The 17,003-nt window shown below is 43.8% G+C and overlaps 1 protein-coding gene across 1 annotated transcript in view; it reads left to right on the plus strand.

The window, feature by feature from the left end:
• The first annotated feature begins 2,843 nt into the window (after positions 1–2,843).
• The window catches only part of SOS2 (SOS Ras/Rho guanine nucleotide exchange factor 2), a 35,642-nt gene continuing 21,482 nt past the window's right edge, over positions 2,844–17,003 (plus strand). Inside the window, exons 1-8 of the mRNA XM_026051499.1 lie at positions 2,844–2,882; positions 3,908–4,033; positions 6,649–6,780; positions 8,611–8,775; positions 9,448–9,651; positions 11,074–11,217; positions 15,265–15,375; positions 16,784–16,882. Coding sequence (XP_025907284.1) covers positions 2,844–2,882; positions 3,908–4,033; positions 6,649–6,780; positions 8,611–8,775; positions 9,448–9,651; positions 11,074–11,217; positions 15,265–15,375; positions 16,784–16,882 — 1,020 coding nt within the window. The remainder of the gene's footprint in view (positions 2,883–3,907; positions 4,034–6,648; positions 6,781–8,610; positions 8,776–9,447; positions 9,652–11,073; positions 11,218–15,264; positions 15,376–16,783; positions 16,883–17,003) is intronic.

Below are 17,003 nucleotides of genomic sequence, written 5' to 3' on the forward strand. Positions count from 1 at the left end.
GCACTGAAAAACAGCTAGTCCTTCTAATCTTAATCTCCCCCTTAATGACTTCAAGGACTCTGGGTTGTTTTAGAGAAAGAGTGAAAAAACATGTTTCTGACACCTTCTGCTCACTATTCTTACTGCAGAGTTGTTGCATCTGCAGCACATTGTATTTTTAAGTATTTTGAACTCTAAAGGAAGTGGTTGCAGGTCAAATCAAGGATCAGCCCTGTGTTAACGATTGTATTATTCCATTCCTACTAATAAAGCTGCATTCCGTTATTTCGGTTTGAACTGGGACTCAGTGGCCGTGCCTTCCAGAAGAAACGTGTGCTCGGTTATTCCTCCTGCTGTCTCTGTGTGTGCAGAGATTTAGCAAGCATCCTCTGCTTCTGTTTTCTGCTCTTTTAGGTGGGATGGAGCTGACTGCTGTAAATAGTGTTTTGTCCSTGGTGGAGCAGCAGCCTCTGATTTGCCACCAAATGGCTTTTACAACTGTCTTCTTGTTTTGCCCCCATCTTGCTATGAAAGTATTTTTCTTTATTCTGTGTCAAGATAATTCCTCTTGCAGCAGGCTGCCCATGARCAGCATTGGGACCTTTCTTCTGTAATGTTCTAAACATGTCATTTGGAGRTAGCCTGTATCATTTCAAACAAAAGCTGATTTCTGAATGCTCTCTCAATCTGTAGAGAGACTCTGTAGTCTCCCAATCATGAAATGCTGGGATTTGACCTCATTTTTGCTCCTTTCGAAGCTAAATTGGCTCCAGTAGCTGTTGCTGTGTTGGCTAGAGGAGGCCTAGGTCCCTCCCGGTGTTTGCGGAGGGCTCCGAGCTCCTCTGCTTGGCTCTCCAGGGGCCCTTGGCAAAGCGGAGGGGGATGGACCACGAGCTGCTCAGCCTGTGAACCCAAGTTGGGTTTGAGTGAAGCAGTTTCCCTAGTGGCCGTGACTTTATTTTTTAAAGAGMGTGACCCTCAAGAAAGGAGGAGAATTGCTGGGATATAATACAATAAACTGGCCTCTTCTCTCTTCTCCAAAGCGGGGTGCAACTTCTCTTTCTCCTCTTATTATAGCTACTGTTGTTGACGTTTCTGTGGGTGTCAGAAGGTTTCCCTGCGTGGGATCTATCATTCCAGCTTATTTTCTAGTTATCTACCTGATGGTTTTGCTCTAATAGCGTCTTGACGGCAGTTAGGAGGCAGGACCTTAGCTTGGTGCTTCCTGGCTCTCCATTGTTTTGGGAATTAAACTCTCATGCTCAGGAAGAGCACAAAACGCACAGACTGCACTTGAAACCTGCAGTCTTAAGTAAGTGCTTTCAAAGGGTAGTTGCGGAGGAGGTATTTTTTCACACAGTGGCCAAGGTTGGAAGGGACCCCCAGGGATCCCCCAGCGCAGCCCCTGCTCCCGCAGGGACACCCAGAGCACGGGGCACCCGGGTGCATCCAGGCGCCTTGGGAAGATCTGCAGAGCAGGAGCCTCCGCAGCCTCCCTGGGCAGCCTGGGCCAGGGCTCGGGCACCCTCACACCAAACAAGTTCTTCCTCACGGGCACACGGAGCTGCCTGGGCTTCACCTTGTCCCCACTGCCCCTTGTCCTGGCACTGGCCACCACCCAGAAGAGTTTGGCCCCTTCCTCCCTCCATCCTCCCCTCAGGTGTTTGTCCATGTTGATCAGATCCCTCTCACCCTTCTCTTCTCCAGGCTCAACAGGCCCCGCTCGCTCGGTCTCTCCTCACACGAGCTGCTCCAGCCCCTTCCCCATCCCTGTSGCTCTGCGCTGGCCCCTCTCCAGCAGCTCCACGTCCCCCTTGTCCCGGGGAGCCCAGAGCTGCCCCCAGTGCTCCAGGTTTGGCCTCCCCAGAGCGGAGCAGAGGGGCAGGATCAGGATCCCCTCCCTGTCCTGCTGGCCACGTTCTCCTGATGCAGCCGGGAGCCCACTGGCCTCCTTGGCCACGAGGGCCCTGCTGTCCCATGGTTAACTTGGTGTCAACCAAGACGCCCAGATCCCTCTCTGTGGAGCTGCTCTCCCCTAAAAGGGGCAAAAAGGGTTTTTTCGGTAGTATACTGATGAACTCCATAATCACTACGCAGAGAATGCATATCTGAGGTAAAGAAAAAAAAATGATGCACTTTGGTCTGTAGAAAAATTCTGTGACCAAACTGGATTAGAACTAGTATGTGCTTTCCCTCCTCTCGTGGTTTAGAACTGCCTTGTTAATACATTTCTTCAAATGTAGAACTAAGCCCTGAAAATGTGACTTGTTGGTGGAAAGAAACCCCAGAGACATGTTCACCCTGCGTATTGCGCAGGAGCCCACACGCCGGTCACCACTTCTCACCACGCCTGTGCAATCTCTGTGACATGAACTCCMGTGTAATTAGCACCAACAGATGTTTTCACGCTTTCCTCCTCCCCCAAGGTGTTTGCCTTGGCGTCCTGGGTGTGCAGGGTGCTCGTGGGTGCTTAGCAGACCTGTCCATCCAAGTGGTTACCTCTGCTTCTGGGCTGCTGAGCTGCAGGACGGCACCGCTGCTCTGGTTCCCTGCACAACCTGGCTTCTCTTGGAATAAAAGATGGAATACCAAAGATGGTATTCCATGGCTTTCCCTAAGAAAGGACCAATCCGTTGGCCTTGCATTTGAACCCACGTAGAAATGTGGGTTCACAACCCAGAGAGGGGTGGACCCACAACCAAGAGAGACTGTGGAGGCTCCTTCTCTGGAGATCTTCCAAACCCTSTTGGACACAACCCTGTGCCACGTGCTCTAGGTGACCCTGCACGTACAGGGGGTTGCACTAGATGATCTCTAGAGGTCCCTTCCAACCTTAAGGATTCTATGAAATGCCCCTCTTAAGTATGTCAGRTTACTTCTTTGAAGTGATTATCATGGAATTTGTATGGGAAAAGTAAGAAATTTCCCTGGATTGTGTTCTTTATGAATCTTTTGGCTATAGTTTAAGAGCTAGTTAGCGTTTTCCTGATTGAGARCCTGCCAAGCAAAATTGAGTATCTAGTCCAACTCTTCACGTATTTTTTAAGGTGGGGTTGGTTTGCGGGAGATTTTTAGTAGGAAAACAGTCACACTGGATCAGGACGAGTTCACTGCGGCCCTTCAGCTCGTGTGGGCACGTRCTGACATCGCCTGTTTCAGCGTATTTGGTCTAGCTGCAGAGCTCTGATTAATCTCTGTGAAGCGACATAAAAGGTGTTTTCCTGCCTTGTTTCAGGGGGCAGAAGTCCYCTTTCTCACGGTGTATTCACTAGTTGTGACACTCGAGTATTRTTTATTACCCATGTGTTGCCTTGGGGCTCTCCCTGACATGGGGTTGTGTTTCCTGCCTCCTTTTCCCATGCCTCGGAGCTTGTCACACTCTAGTTCTGCTTCTGAGGCATCTCAGGGGTTGCTCCAGCTGTTTTCCAAGGTCGTGGCCACGTGTTTTAGGAGGGCAGTACTTCTGTCCCCTGCTTGACTGGTTGGTTCTCTGTCCCCCGTGTCCTTGTTGCTTGAGTCCTTTCCTCTGGTGGACCCAGGCAGCTCCTCTGCTCCCAAATTATTAACTGTTCTTTGGCAGTGGTAGGTTCAACTGTATCTGGTTCATTTTGTGGGTGAAGAAGTGTAGAATTAAAGGAGCTCTCCCAAGAGCATTGTTCTCACTGCATTTTAGCAGGGGCCTACCTTGACTTACACCATTGGAATTTCTTCCCAACCATCAAGCATCAAGGCCAAACACTTAAGTTTTGAATCAGAGACACCAGTTTTGCAGAAGCAGGAAATGTTGTCTTAACTACATAGAAAAACTTGTGGAAAATTACTAAAATGTGGGAATTTGCAGCACAAAGATACAAAGCTCTTCTGCATTTTCTGCAATTCATCATTCAGTAAAACTTGTCATTAAAAAAATGCTAATTCTTTTGGACAGGTTCAGCAGCAGGTCCACCCCAACCTTTCAGCCAAGGAAGACTCCCTTTATTATATCGAGGAGTTGATACTTCAGCTGCTAAACAAACTATGCATTGCTCAGCCACGGACTGTCCAAGATGTAGAGGTAAGGCTGGATACGGAAGGATGAAGTTCTTGCTCACAGAATCACTTAGAATAACTAAGCATTTTGCATGGTGCAAAGCATTTTGAAGTTAAAGCATTTTGAAGGTAAAGCAAGGAAGATCTGAACAGCAGAGCTTGTTAATGTGACTTTTTAGAAAAGTTATCCAGTATTCTGCTTTCATAAGGCGAGTTTAATTGGAAACGCCACTTGTTACAGAGGTCTTCAGAATACAATGAACAGAATTAATAGAACGAATTTGGAAGAGAATTGAATTAACAGAATTAAAGGATGTTCCATCTTGCCATTAATATAGTCAAAAATATAAATATTGTAATGAACGGTTACTGTTGTTAGGCCTGGATGCTGCAGCCGAGGGAATAGAGTCGTGTGTTCCTGGAACTTTATTGAACTCACTGGAGCTCTTGTATTATTGCAGCTGTCTGCTTTTGTGTCATCGCCCACAAAATGAGGGCTTTAATGGAGTGTACTTCAGTGTGCAGTCTGGAGAGAGAAAGTGATTTCGTGTAGCTGTTACACATTATAGACTGACTTTGCAGAGTATTAATTTTACAGCCATCTATATGTCTAGGGCTTTCTGCCGACAACAAAGTAAAATCCTCATTGAATATTCTATATATTTGTAATGGAAATAAATATAAGATATGTTTACAAAATAATTGCCTAAGGGGTTTTAGATTCTTACTAGATACAGTAATACCMTGTATTCCTCATTGACTCAATTCATTAATTATTAAGTTTGGCTTATGATTAATGTATTTTGTAATACCGATGCATGAAGATTATAGTATGACTAAACAAAAGCAAAACCTAATAATCCCTTAACAGCCCTCAGGATCGTTGCTACCATTATTCTGGATTTGAACTTTCGAGGTGAGACTGAGAAATTTTGTGTTTTTTCTCCAGTTCTCAGMCTATCAAATAACCTGGCATGCAGGAGAGCTCGAGATAGCACCGATTCCACAGCAGCTCTGTGGTTCTCTGCTTCTGAATCATGAACTGATAAAAYTACCCTCTGTACACAGGAATTAATCCTTTTTTTGAGGGGTGTATATGTAAGTTCCCCAAACTACTGTTTGCAAAAATAGCGCAGACGATACCCATGATCTTCTGAGAAAACTACAAACTGTTTGAGTTGCTGTTACAAATATCCCAACTAAATTAACACAACAAAAGCTATGCAATTGAATTACTTTAAATACACCTGATATCTTCAGGTTGTGAATAACAAAACATTATTGCACATAGCAATATGACAGTTACGTCATTTAAAACATGGAGCTGAGTCTAAAGAGTGATAATAGGCCCTCCAAAACAAGAGAGTTCCCCAGGTCGACACTGAGGAAAATTCAGTGCAGTACTTGGGACTGCACTGCCGGCAGATTCACATCGGAAGACTTCTGGTTCTGCTCCTCGCCTGCTCTTAGCTCTTTAGAGGAAATCTGAGAGCTGTGATCTCTAATGTCTCTAATGTCTCTAATGTTTATCACTCAGCACGTTACTGGAATTAGTTGTGCATAATATTAGGCTTACATATTTGCAAGATCAAGGTCTAAAGTCTCAAGTTATAACAGACTTTGTAGATGAGAAAAAGCACTTGGAATCATTTGCAGCAAAACAGTGGGAACCAGTCAAGTCCAAGTGTGAATGATACATGCTACCGGTGAAGTGAATTAGTGCATTGAAGCAACAGCTGAATTCTGCMTTGCCTCCACTTTCTGACAAAATTTCCTGCAGAATCCCAGCAAAGTTCCTTCCCAAGCACCCTGAGAAAACCAGCCTAGGGTATTAGGCCCACGTGTGTGGCAGGGGGTGCAGTGCATTTACTTGGCACGAGCAACCCCAGGAAAAGCTGGGGCTGTGGTTCTTGCAGGCTCAATTTGGGTGTGCTCAGGTGTGCGACTCCTGSCCCAAGCTGCTTGTTTGGGTGCAGAGCTCATCTTGCCTCTTCATGTAGTGCCCACTGTTGAAAGGAGAATCCATGTRGAAGTAACCTGACACTGGGATTTAGCATAGTGTTGTGGGCTGCAAATTGCAGGTGTTGTGACTGGCCATGCAAGTGGGAAAGCTGGAGCTGGCAGGAGCTCCAGCTGGAGCAGCCACCTCCAGGAATCACTGTCCTACGTACAGCTTGGAGATACTGCATTTGCTTCTRTTTCTGCCATAAATCCAAGTGTAACTGTGGAAGTTACACGCTGGACTTTTATGAAATTAGATCAATAATTTGTTTCTTTTCCTCATTTAGACCATGAGCTGTTTAGTGCTTGCTTGTGTTGTTTATATTTTGGGCCCCTTCTCTCAGCCGAGGCTCCTTGCTGCTCCTCTCACATCAAGATCAAGAGCAGTTGTTTTAGGAGACTGGAAGGAGTCCTTGATGCTCAGGAAAAGGTCTTTTGGAATTGCTGAGAGGAGGSAAGCTAAGTTGGGTAGGAAGGAAAGAACAGTTAGGAAAAAATATTGTAAACACTGAGGAGGAGGAGGAGGATAATTAGCCATACTGCAGAGGAAGCAATTTGCTGGGTTATTGTTCTGTTTTGTTTTTTAACTCCTCTTTGATTACTGTGATTAATCTAAGCGCATCCTATGTGTTTGGACAGGAACGTGTTCAAAAGACGTTTCCTCATCCAATAGACAAGTGGGCGATTGCTGATGCACAGTCTGCCATAGAGAAACGGAAAAGAAGAAACCCCCTCCTGCTGCCTGTGGACAAGATACATCCTTTATTAAAGGTATTTGAAACAGCAGCCTGGTAACTACTGCTTCTTCCCCCCAGCTGTATCTTACTTTTAATGCATGGCTTTTACAGTATTTCTTCAATTCACAGTACTTTTACACACAAGTAAGAATTCACGAAAATTTCTCATGTTGGCTGAAGGAGTTAAGAGTTACCCTAGAACAGAGCACATACTATTGTAGTGTATAATAAACCTAAGTCCATAAGGTCAATATATTCTAGATTTTGATTTGTAAATATATTACTGTGCTTTGAAATATGACCAGTTATATTTGAACATAACTAAAATCCAAACAAGTGCAGATGCTTTATCTATTTCAGTGGCAATGTTTAGAGGGCTTTGTTTCAAAGTGCCGCAGAAGTCAAAGTAGAAAAATGGGAAACAAGTAGAGCCTGTTCCTCATCTACCATCAGCTAAGATATGTATTGATTTCCTTTCACTGTTGAATCTCACTGATGCCTTCATTTTAAAATCAATAGATTTGCAAAAGCAGAACAAAAGACCAGGTAGGACTGCATTATTGACAGGTTTTGAGAAGGAAGGGGTCGATTTTGGTTCCTAAGTGTCATGTCACTTACAACAGCTGTGGAACTTGCTTACAGTCAAGGTCTAGTGTAATTCAGTCAGTATTTACTCATTACACAGTGAGTAACTACTCATGTAGTTGAATTACACTACTGTGATGTGTTTTTTTGTTTTGTTTTGGGAGGATAGATCTTCTATTTATTTTTCAGGGTGAAGGGAGGAGATTAGATTTTCTTCTGTTTATTTTGTTTGTGCTCCCTGCTGTAAAGAATTGCCTTTCTCCAGAGGTGGCATTGTTGCACCAGCATTTCCAGCTAGCTTGAGGAATACGTCATCGTCTGTCTGCTGCTTTGGAGAAACTTCATTCAAGCATAAGCAGAAATTAAAGCAGTTTTTCAGGAGTAGTCATGCCACTGCACTCTCGTATGCAATGTCTTAGTATGTGGCAGTTAATAAGATTGGGAGAAATGTTTGGAAAGAAAAATGTTGAGAAGACTGGCTTTCATAAAGTCAGCTTTAGAGGTGTGTGGATATAGATAGAGGGTGTAATTTTTAGAAGACACATCAAAACAGGATGACAGAGACATTAATTTATTCAAAATTTGAACTTGTCTATTCCTTGCAGTCCTGTCACAACAATGACTACGTGGTACCTGCAGTGCACGAAAGTGGGGCACGTAGCTAAAAAAAGAAAGTGCGACACTTGTTGTGGTTTCTTTTCTATTCAGGCTTTCCTCTTTAAGTTTTATTATTTGGGACTAATAGAAGTTTGCAGGTAGCTTTTCATTTAGTATAGGCCAAGGTTAATGGCTGGGCTGAGGCGGATCAGCGTGTGCACACACTCCATAGTGCCACTAAAGACAACTTTGTTTCTGTCAAAAATAAATGAAAATACAGCGTGCTGTTTGCTCAAGAGTCCAGGCTTGGGGCATGGTTCCTGCAATACACATAGATATAGACTATCATTTAAGTACAACAACAAGTAACATTAAGTACAAGAGTAGTTTCAGTGATGTCCCCTGCTCAAAGGACCCCTAAAAGGCTTACCTTTAGGAAAAGGATTATGATAAGTTCTCTAGCTGTGTATGGCAAAATATCACAGGAAATTATATGCAAGTGTTTTCTTTGATGCTGTTGATGAAATTTTCATTTGCTGCCCTTTGCCTGGGCTGTTACATTGCTCTGAACTGTCAACACAGACAACATTCATTCCAGCAGAAACAAAATGTGTGAATTGTTATTCAGAATTAATTTCAGGAATAAATAGCATTGTTGTTTTTTCTTGTTTTCAATTTGCAGGAGGTCCTAGGTTATAAAGTAGATTACCATGTCTCGCTGTATATTGTGGCTGTCTTAGAATACATCTCAGCTGACATTTTAAAGCTGGCTGGAAATTATGTTTTCAATATACGACACTTTGAGATCTCCCAGCAAGACATAAAAGTATCAATGTGTGCTGATAAGGTAAGGAGATAAGATAAAAACTGTATTTTGAAAACAAAAGGAGGTGGATACAGGAGGCAGTATTTAGAAGTCTCATCCAAAATAAGATATGAGAGACACTGTTCTTATTCATATTCATAAACTTCTCTTTTTTTCTGTGCTAAGCTTGTCACAGTGAAGGCTTAACCTGTCAGTTAAGCCTGTTTACATTTTGGAACAGGAGGACTTCTTATAAAACAATATTAAGGACAGAAAATGATGCTGTCCTTTATTTACCATCTGTGTTAATGTCCTCACTTTATAATAATGGCTCTTCCCTTCTTTATAGCACAGAAAGGATCTTTAGTTTCTATATTGATTAAATTGAGAAACAGTTTTTGTTTAATTTCCATCTTTATCAGGAGGGTTTTGTCAAAAGCTTATGCAAGATGCGTTGTTTTCAGAGCTGCTTCTGTATGAATTGTGACTTGTTTTCTAGGCCCTACTAACTTATAAAGGGAAAAATGGCTTTGGCAACTGATGCAGCCTTCTCCTGCCAAAGTTTAAATATTGCTCCCTTGTGAAAGTGGTCACAGAAAGTATTGTATTAAAAACTCAAAGGATTTCTCTGGACACATTGAAACAGTTGAACTTGAACCAAATGTAAAAAAAAACAGGCTTGCCTCTAATTTATTTTTTTAATTTCTTTGTTAGGTTTTAATGGATATGTTTGATCAGGATGACATTGGTTTGGTTTCTCTCTGTGAAGATGAACCTTCTTCTTCTGGGGAACTCAACTACTATGACCTAGTGAGAAACGAAATTGCAGAAGAAAGACAATATCTGCGGGAGTTGAATCTGATCATAAAAGTATTTCGGGAAGCTTTCTTATCTAACAGAAAGCTGTTCACACCAAATGTAAGTCATTTAATAGGTTATTGTTGTGTGATAGTAATTTTTCCATCAGCAGCCATAGCATATCAATTTTACATAAACAGTATTGGAAGTTAAATTAAATTTGATTCGTTGTATGCCAGTGCGTAACAGCAGTTGATTGTGAAATAAAAAGGAGCAATTGCCATCAAAGGTCTGAAGAGGACTGCTCTCAGAGTGAGGTGCAATAGAGGTGATTCCCTGCTGGATGCCAGCACTCGCTAATGCCCTTGCGTTAAGTACATAATGTTAACAGTTCTGTTTAAAACAAAAAATAACATTTATTTACCTGCATGCACAGAGAAGGCRGATGAATGCTTGAATTGAAGTCTACTGCAGGCACTCCTGTCTGCAGAGTCCTTGTCCTCAGGTTCCCTAGCATTTGACCAGGAGGAAAATCTACCTTGATAGCTGCTTGACATCTCGGAGCTCTTGTGAGAGAAGAAATAACGAGAGATTAGAGAATCCTTCATGGGAGTGGAAGGAGAAGGGGTACAGGCCAGCAGAACCCGAGCGGGGCTCCTGGGCAGCACCGAACTGCTAGAAAGGGAGGTAGCAGGGGACATTCCCATTATAGCTCAGCATGGAGGGTCCCCTGGAGCTGACTAGCTCCGGAGTGTAGAAATGAAGAAGATGGGAGAGGAAGGGGGCAAAGGTTTGAAGCTGAGGAGTATTCTTCCATTATGCAGACCTGAGTAAGAAAACTTTACAAATTGCTGCTCCCCATAAAGAGATCGTCCTGCTCTTGGGGCTGCTGGTGCTACAGCAAGCTGTGGTTTTAGCTGGGGACGAGTTAGGTGGAAGGCCTTAAGGAAGAGTGTCTCAGGGGGACCAAGGGGAGAGTAAAGGTCATTGGAGGAGACCGCAGAGTTGGAAGGTTTTGAGATATTTGAGTTTGAAAAATCTAAAACCAAATTTGAAAAAGGAAGCTGGCAGTTCTCCTTCCGAATGCAGGTAGTGTTTAGCTAAAGTAGCTGACTTACCTGTGGTTTTGAGGATGTGGCCTTAGAGCTGCTTTTAAATTGCCTCCTTCCTGTTGTAGTCTGAAAGACAAAAATCAGCAGAGAGGAAAATAACAGCTGTGAACATGGGTGAAAGGACCAGATGTTTCTGTCTGCAGCAGTGAACCAGCACTGCGCAGGACTGCTGCTCCGGCCTGGGAAGCTGCTGAGCTTCCCTTCAGTGAGATTCACGTTCTGCAATATTCCTTGTGCCCAGACAAGCCTGCTGGGCTGGGGAAACCACGGGCTTCACTTTCTTCCTCCCCTTGCTGGCTCTTCTTCACTTGTCTCTTGATTCAGGCTTCACTAAAAACACTCCTTTTGTGGACTGTTTACATCACATACTTCTGTATTTACATAAAGTGCCTAATTCTGAACACTGCTAAGGTGTGTTTTGTATTTGCAGGATATCGAGGTGATATTTAGCAACATTTCAGATATTCATGAGTTGACTGTGAAGCTTTTGGGACTGATTGAGGATACTGTTGAAATGACTGACGAAAGTAGCCCTCATCCTTTGGCTGGCAGCTGCTTTGAAGATCTTGCAGAAGTGAGTTTTTAAAGTAATTGATTGTTCTGCTTTCTTAAGGTGTTGGTCAGGATTGATATTTGTAAAAGGTCCTTTTAATAATCTCTGAACAGAGGTCTTCACTACTTGTCCTTATTATATAGGCTAAAGCAGGCTCCAAGTATTTTCTACCTGTCATAGAAACTGTATCACATRCATAAATACAAAACTAGAATCATTTTGAGGAGTGGAAAGCTACAGTGCTGTAGGGCTGTAGATTTGAAAAGTAATTAGCCAGAGTTGCTTACTCAAAAAGGCAATACTTCATTTTCCTTAAGAATTGGTGCACTATGCAAAAATCCCAGTGGATGGACCTAGGTCTGCAAGATGTCTGAGTGACTTGTTTTGAGCTGTAAGCTGCCCTGCTTCGAACAAAATGTGTCCTTAATTCACACATATGCATTATTACACATCCAGACGGTGAAATATTTCTGCTGTTAGAAGGACTGAGGTATCAAAACAGACGTGCAAGTGGAACCATGCAGTCTTGTAGCAAAAGGGCTGTTGATATTTGTTTACCTACAAAGTAGGTATCAAAGAGTAGGAATAAAGGGAGACACTGCAAATTGTATTGGTGAGACTCGTACTGGAATATTAACAATCCCTCTGTCAGTGTTTTGAACAGGGCATTGAAGTACTGGAAGAGCTGCAGAAGAGGCACAAAAGTAAAGGTTTTGAAAATGTACTTTAGAGTGGGATAGCTCAATGTGTCAGTTCACTCAGTCAAAATAATACAGGAATATAAGTTCCTTCTTGACCTGAAAAGAGTATGAAATGTTTCTGTAATTCAGCTGAGCAATGCAGAGCAGAAAGCAGCATGTTCAAGGTTAACAGGGCAGTTCAGCTTAGAAATAAGGCACATCTTTTCAAATGTCAGGGTAGCAAACGCCTGGGACAAATTATCAAGGTAAGTGTGGAGTTTTTGCTGTCTTTGAACATGTTTAAATCAAGTCTAGTYCTTCTCGAAAGGTGTATTGAGCTAAAACATAGAGGCAGTCAGGTTAAACCTTACGGATTTAAATAAGGTGTTCCGACCTGAGTGAGTGTTTGTGTCTGTGAACGTATCATGGTATCATGGAGTACATAAAGTTAATGTTTTTATCTAAAAATTACTGCATTTATACAGATAATAGCAGCAAATAAATTCTTTATTTCACTTTGATGCATGTTTAGCTTTTAAAATCAGGCGAATGCATGAATGCTGTCTTCAAAACAGCTAAGGCTTGTTTGGGTTGGAAGAATACGTGTCCTTCAGCCCATATAACCTTCAGCCCTTTTATGAATACATCATAAAGATCAGGTTTTGCTGGCCTGACTTGATTAAGCTACTGATCATATGACATATCAGTAGAAGAGTCTAGTGGAATTCTGGTTTACTTTTTAAGATGTTAAAAGCATAAATTGCTWATAAAATGGTAATGAGAAGTGTTTGAGCAGTGAATTAAAGTGGACTGAAAATATGACTTGCTTTTTATTAGCTGAAAAWCTTAGGAGTTGAGGAACAAATTATTCTTCAAAACTCCTTTTCATGCAAGTGGTAAATTTGAATTTAAAAACTGAAGCAGCGCAGAGTAAGACCTACTTAACCAGCCCGTTCAATTATCTTTATATTCTCCTTTTGTGAGTGTGTGCAAAAGGGATCATTAAAGAAAGGTTGAAAAGTGAGGTGTTTGCTCCGGCTACGTTGCTGCCAGGCTTGCTCCCGTAGTGTTTCCATTAGAAGATTGTTTTACTCATTTGGAAACGTGATTAGCCTTTGCAAGTGGCCTTTTTTGTGCTTTGTCTCTTTCTCTTTTCTATGTTGCTTCTCTGAAAGATTTTAACAAAAATAGTTTAATGGTTTTGAGACAAGGAAGCATGGGGAAAATGAAGCAATTTTCCCTGGGGCAGAGGGAATTAAAAAGCGTGATGCCTGATGCATAGGAGTAGGAAATGGGAATTCGTTAATATCCAGATGATAAATTAGGATTTGCTTTTACTTGGGGCTGGATTTTGCAATTTCACAGGGCGTGATCGCCCTGTTAGTGAGGTCTAGGCAGTGCTGGAGAAGCCGGCACGGGGGCGAGCGGCCTTTGGGCTGGCATTGAAGGGCTCCTGCTGTTCTCCTGGAAGCAGTTTGGAAATGGACACAGTGAATAGGGTGGGAGCCACTGCCACTTGCTAGGTACAGCACCAATCCAGAACTAGCTGCTGTTTTAATATAAGTTATATGGGTGTCAAGTAAAAGTGTCTCCATAGCATGAACGTCAGAAATCAACGTGATATTTGAGCAGCTTTTGCAAAAGTTGCAGTCAGCAAAACTGCAGGCGTTAACAGCAGCGCCCGGTGCCAGGCTCCCCAGAGCAAAACGGACCTGGATTTATCCAGGTGAATCCAGCGAAAGGCCACGAGGATCGTTCACGAACCAGAGGTCTGTGACATGAGGACAGTTCCAGCTGTGCCCTGTCCTTGCGCCYTGTGGCACCCAGGACAGAGCTGGCCTCAGATCCTGCTCAGGGAAATGGGTCTGTTCTGTGAAGTGCTTCTCTTGGGTTCCCTTTGGCTGCTGCCCAACCAAACCCTTCATTTCAGCACRACATATGACCTCATTTGGACTGACAGCGATGACGACAATTTGACGGCGTTGATTAGAATTTGCATGCAGAAGGGGAGGATGTTCTTTGTCTCTCTTCCCAGCAAAGGGTTTAATTACAGCTGCCCCATGAGCAAGGCAGGAAATCCCCTGGCCCCTCTGCAAGCAGAAGGCCCAAGACTTTTACCTAAAGGTCCTGGTAGCCTTGGTGGTGTGTGATGCTCCTAGCCTCCGCAGCACGTGTTCTCACAAGCACTTTTGCATTAGGAGGTATGTGYTTGTCCCGAGCACGCTGCCATGGACACAGGATAAGCCAGTGATTCACGCGTGATTCAGCCCCGTGAATCCTCGGAGGCTGGGGAAGGGCCTGGCCTGTGCTGGAGCAGGTGATCTATGGGCAGCCATAAATTATTCTCCTGGAAGCTTTTGGACAGTCGGGATTGCAGCTCACTCRGCCTGCAGCCCATCCCGCAGGCTTGCAGCTCGATACTCCATCCAGACTTCGGAGCTCTGTGCCTGAAAACCTTGGTGGTATCAACAGAACAAACTGCTCGATGCAGCCAGCAAATTTTGGTGGAGATTTTTCTGTCAGGAGGCTGTGGAGGCCCCAAGCTTATCCAGGCTTTATTTTATCCTATCGCTGAGTATACCGTGTCTAAAATGGCTGGACTGTAGCTCAACTCTATTGGGGTTTCCCTGGTTTTCCAGGAATCTACTGGACACGCTGCTCAACCTATTTTGGCTTCTCAATAGAGGTTTCACAAGCGCCAAGGGCTCCTGCTGGCCCCACAGTATTAGGCCCAGGAGGCTCTCGAGCCCTCTTGGGGGWCGTTCCCCAGGCTCTATCACACAGGCTACACAGGTGTCATCCCAGCCTGGAAAAAGGCCAGAAAAGGGCTCAGATGTGGAGGGCTCCCGAGGGAGCAGCCTCACTCCAGTGCCCGCCCAGTTGCCAGTTCAACGATGCCTCCTTGTGACGAGCTCCCTGGAGCGCCCTCCGCCTCTCCTGCTTTCCCAAGTGCCCTTCCTCATCGACAGGGAGCAGGGTTTCTAACCTTGACCTTTCCCRAATTCTTCTTTAATCAGCGTTGTGCACGTTGGCAGCAGGCTGCGTAGTGGCCGTCTAATTCATAGGGCCCCTAGGCACAGCACAGTGGTTTGCTCGTCTCTGTGGGCTGTGAGTAGACTGAAATCCAGAACTGTTCTGGGTTCCCGTTGCCTCAGTAAGGCAAAATTTGTGTTAGTGATAGGTATGGTGAGATTGGGGAATGCTGAATGTGTGCTTTTAAAATTTACAGTCTATGACAAGTAGTTTACTGAATGTTTTTGTTTTTCAAAATTTACATTTCTTGAAAAGTTCCCCCAGTGTTTGAGCTTATTACATGAATTATACCAACAGGGAAAGAAGTATCTTTRATCCTTCTTCTGTGTATATAATTCTCTCTCTCTTTGTTTAGGAGCAAGCCTTTGATCCTTACGAAACCTTGTCCCAGGATATTCTCTCCCCACAGTTTCATGAGCATTTTAATAACTTGATGGCCAAACCTGCTGTTGCGCTCCACTTCCAGGTAAGGGTAGATAAATACTGAATGCCTTCGATTCTCATGTATTGGAGGTTTGGAATTTGTCAGTAATTGTTTATTTCCCCCTGTGCTTTGGAAGAGGAAGAAATCCTCTGGATTCTGACCTTTGATCAGGGCAAGACATTTGGACTCTGCCCCTTCTTGCAAAAACTGGACGCGGCTCTGACCCATCCATGACCCTTTGGCGGGGTTTTTGTGCGCTCCATGAGACTCCTCTCATGCCACCTGCTTCCCTGTTGTGCCTTTAATGGCAAACACAGGCACCAAGCAACAGTATTTTGATCGTCCTCATTAGCCAGTGTGGCAGATCTGCTGTTCAGAAAACTGAATTTGTGTTCAGAGTGGCCTTAAAGGAGCTGCAGAGCTGATGTTCAGTCCCTGGTGCTCCCTGCTTGAACCCGTCCTGGTAGAGCCGAGTTTATCGGGGCCTGAATCCCTGCCCACAGGCTGAGGTTGCTCTGAACCGTCCCTCCCGGGTGGGTGTTTCCTCCTCAGCCCTGAGCACTGGCTACGCTGGAACGTTTTACTCTCAAAGATTACTTTGGAGTGAAGTGACTGTAAAGCCCAAAGCCCTCTTCCAGTTTAAATAGGTAAATGAGTCATTTAACAATGAATCTGGCCTCCCCTCTGGCTCTCCTCAGCAGGAGGCAGAGGTCCAAGCTCTGGGCCGTGGACGTGTATGAGCTGTCTGGGGCAACTGCAGAGAGGTGCAGCCAAAGGTTTTAAACTGGGGCTGAGCTCATTTCCAAAGAGGAGGGCAGGTAATTCGGTTTCTGTTTAGTAGTTACCTTGGTATGTAGGATAGCAGAGCTTCCACCATCCTTTGGAAACTTTCTCCTCTCCTTATTATTTGAATTACTGTGTTATCCACTGGGAATGGGAAGGGATTTCTGACTCATTTTTTAACTCATGAACTTGTGAATCTGTTTCTGAGAGAGGTTATAATTTCTTCTGTGTTTGACGAAACCTCCATATTTCTGCGCTGTACTGATGTAAATTGAAGCACAGTGTCCGTGGTTGGAAGGAGAGGACTTTAGAGAGAACCTAGTGACAAGCTTGATTATCTAGGAATGCTGATTAGTCTTGAATATTACTCTGTTTCTTTTAGCTTCTGCAGCAAAATGATTTCTGTGGTCCACAGTGAAACATCTCTTTTGGAAATGGGTGTTCCAGCATTGCTGGAAATACATTCAGGCATTTTATTCATCCTGAGATGTAGATGTTCACCTTGGAATAGCAGAGGTGGATTGGAAACGACACACTGGGTGTCTGTTACACAACCCCCTTGCTCAGAGCAGGGCTGACTTCAGAATAGAGCAGGTTGCTCAGAGCCTTTTCCAGTCCAGTTTTGAGTATTTCTCTGTAAATAATCCTGTTTATTTTTCCTTTTCAGTCTACTGCTGAAGGGTTTAAAGAAGCTGTGCGATACGTCCTCCCACGCCTCATGCTCATCCCGGTCTATCATTGTTTGCACTACTTTGAGTTACTACAGGTAACACCCCACACCCTTGTTTCCTGATGAAAACATTTCTTAATGTGAATTTGAGCTTTTTAAAAAGGTAGCTAGATTTTTACTCCCTGCCTGTGAAAATCTGAAAAACATTAACTGTTGG

Source organism: Nothoprocta perdicaria, unplaced genomic scaffold (assembly GCF_003342845.1).
Source record: "Nothoprocta perdicaria isolate Ctin4 unplaced genomic scaffold, notPer1 scaffold_76, whole genome shotgun sequence".
NCBI classification, from domain to species: domain Eukaryota; kingdom Metazoa; phylum Chordata; class Aves; order Tinamiformes; family Tinamidae; genus Nothoprocta; species Nothoprocta perdicaria.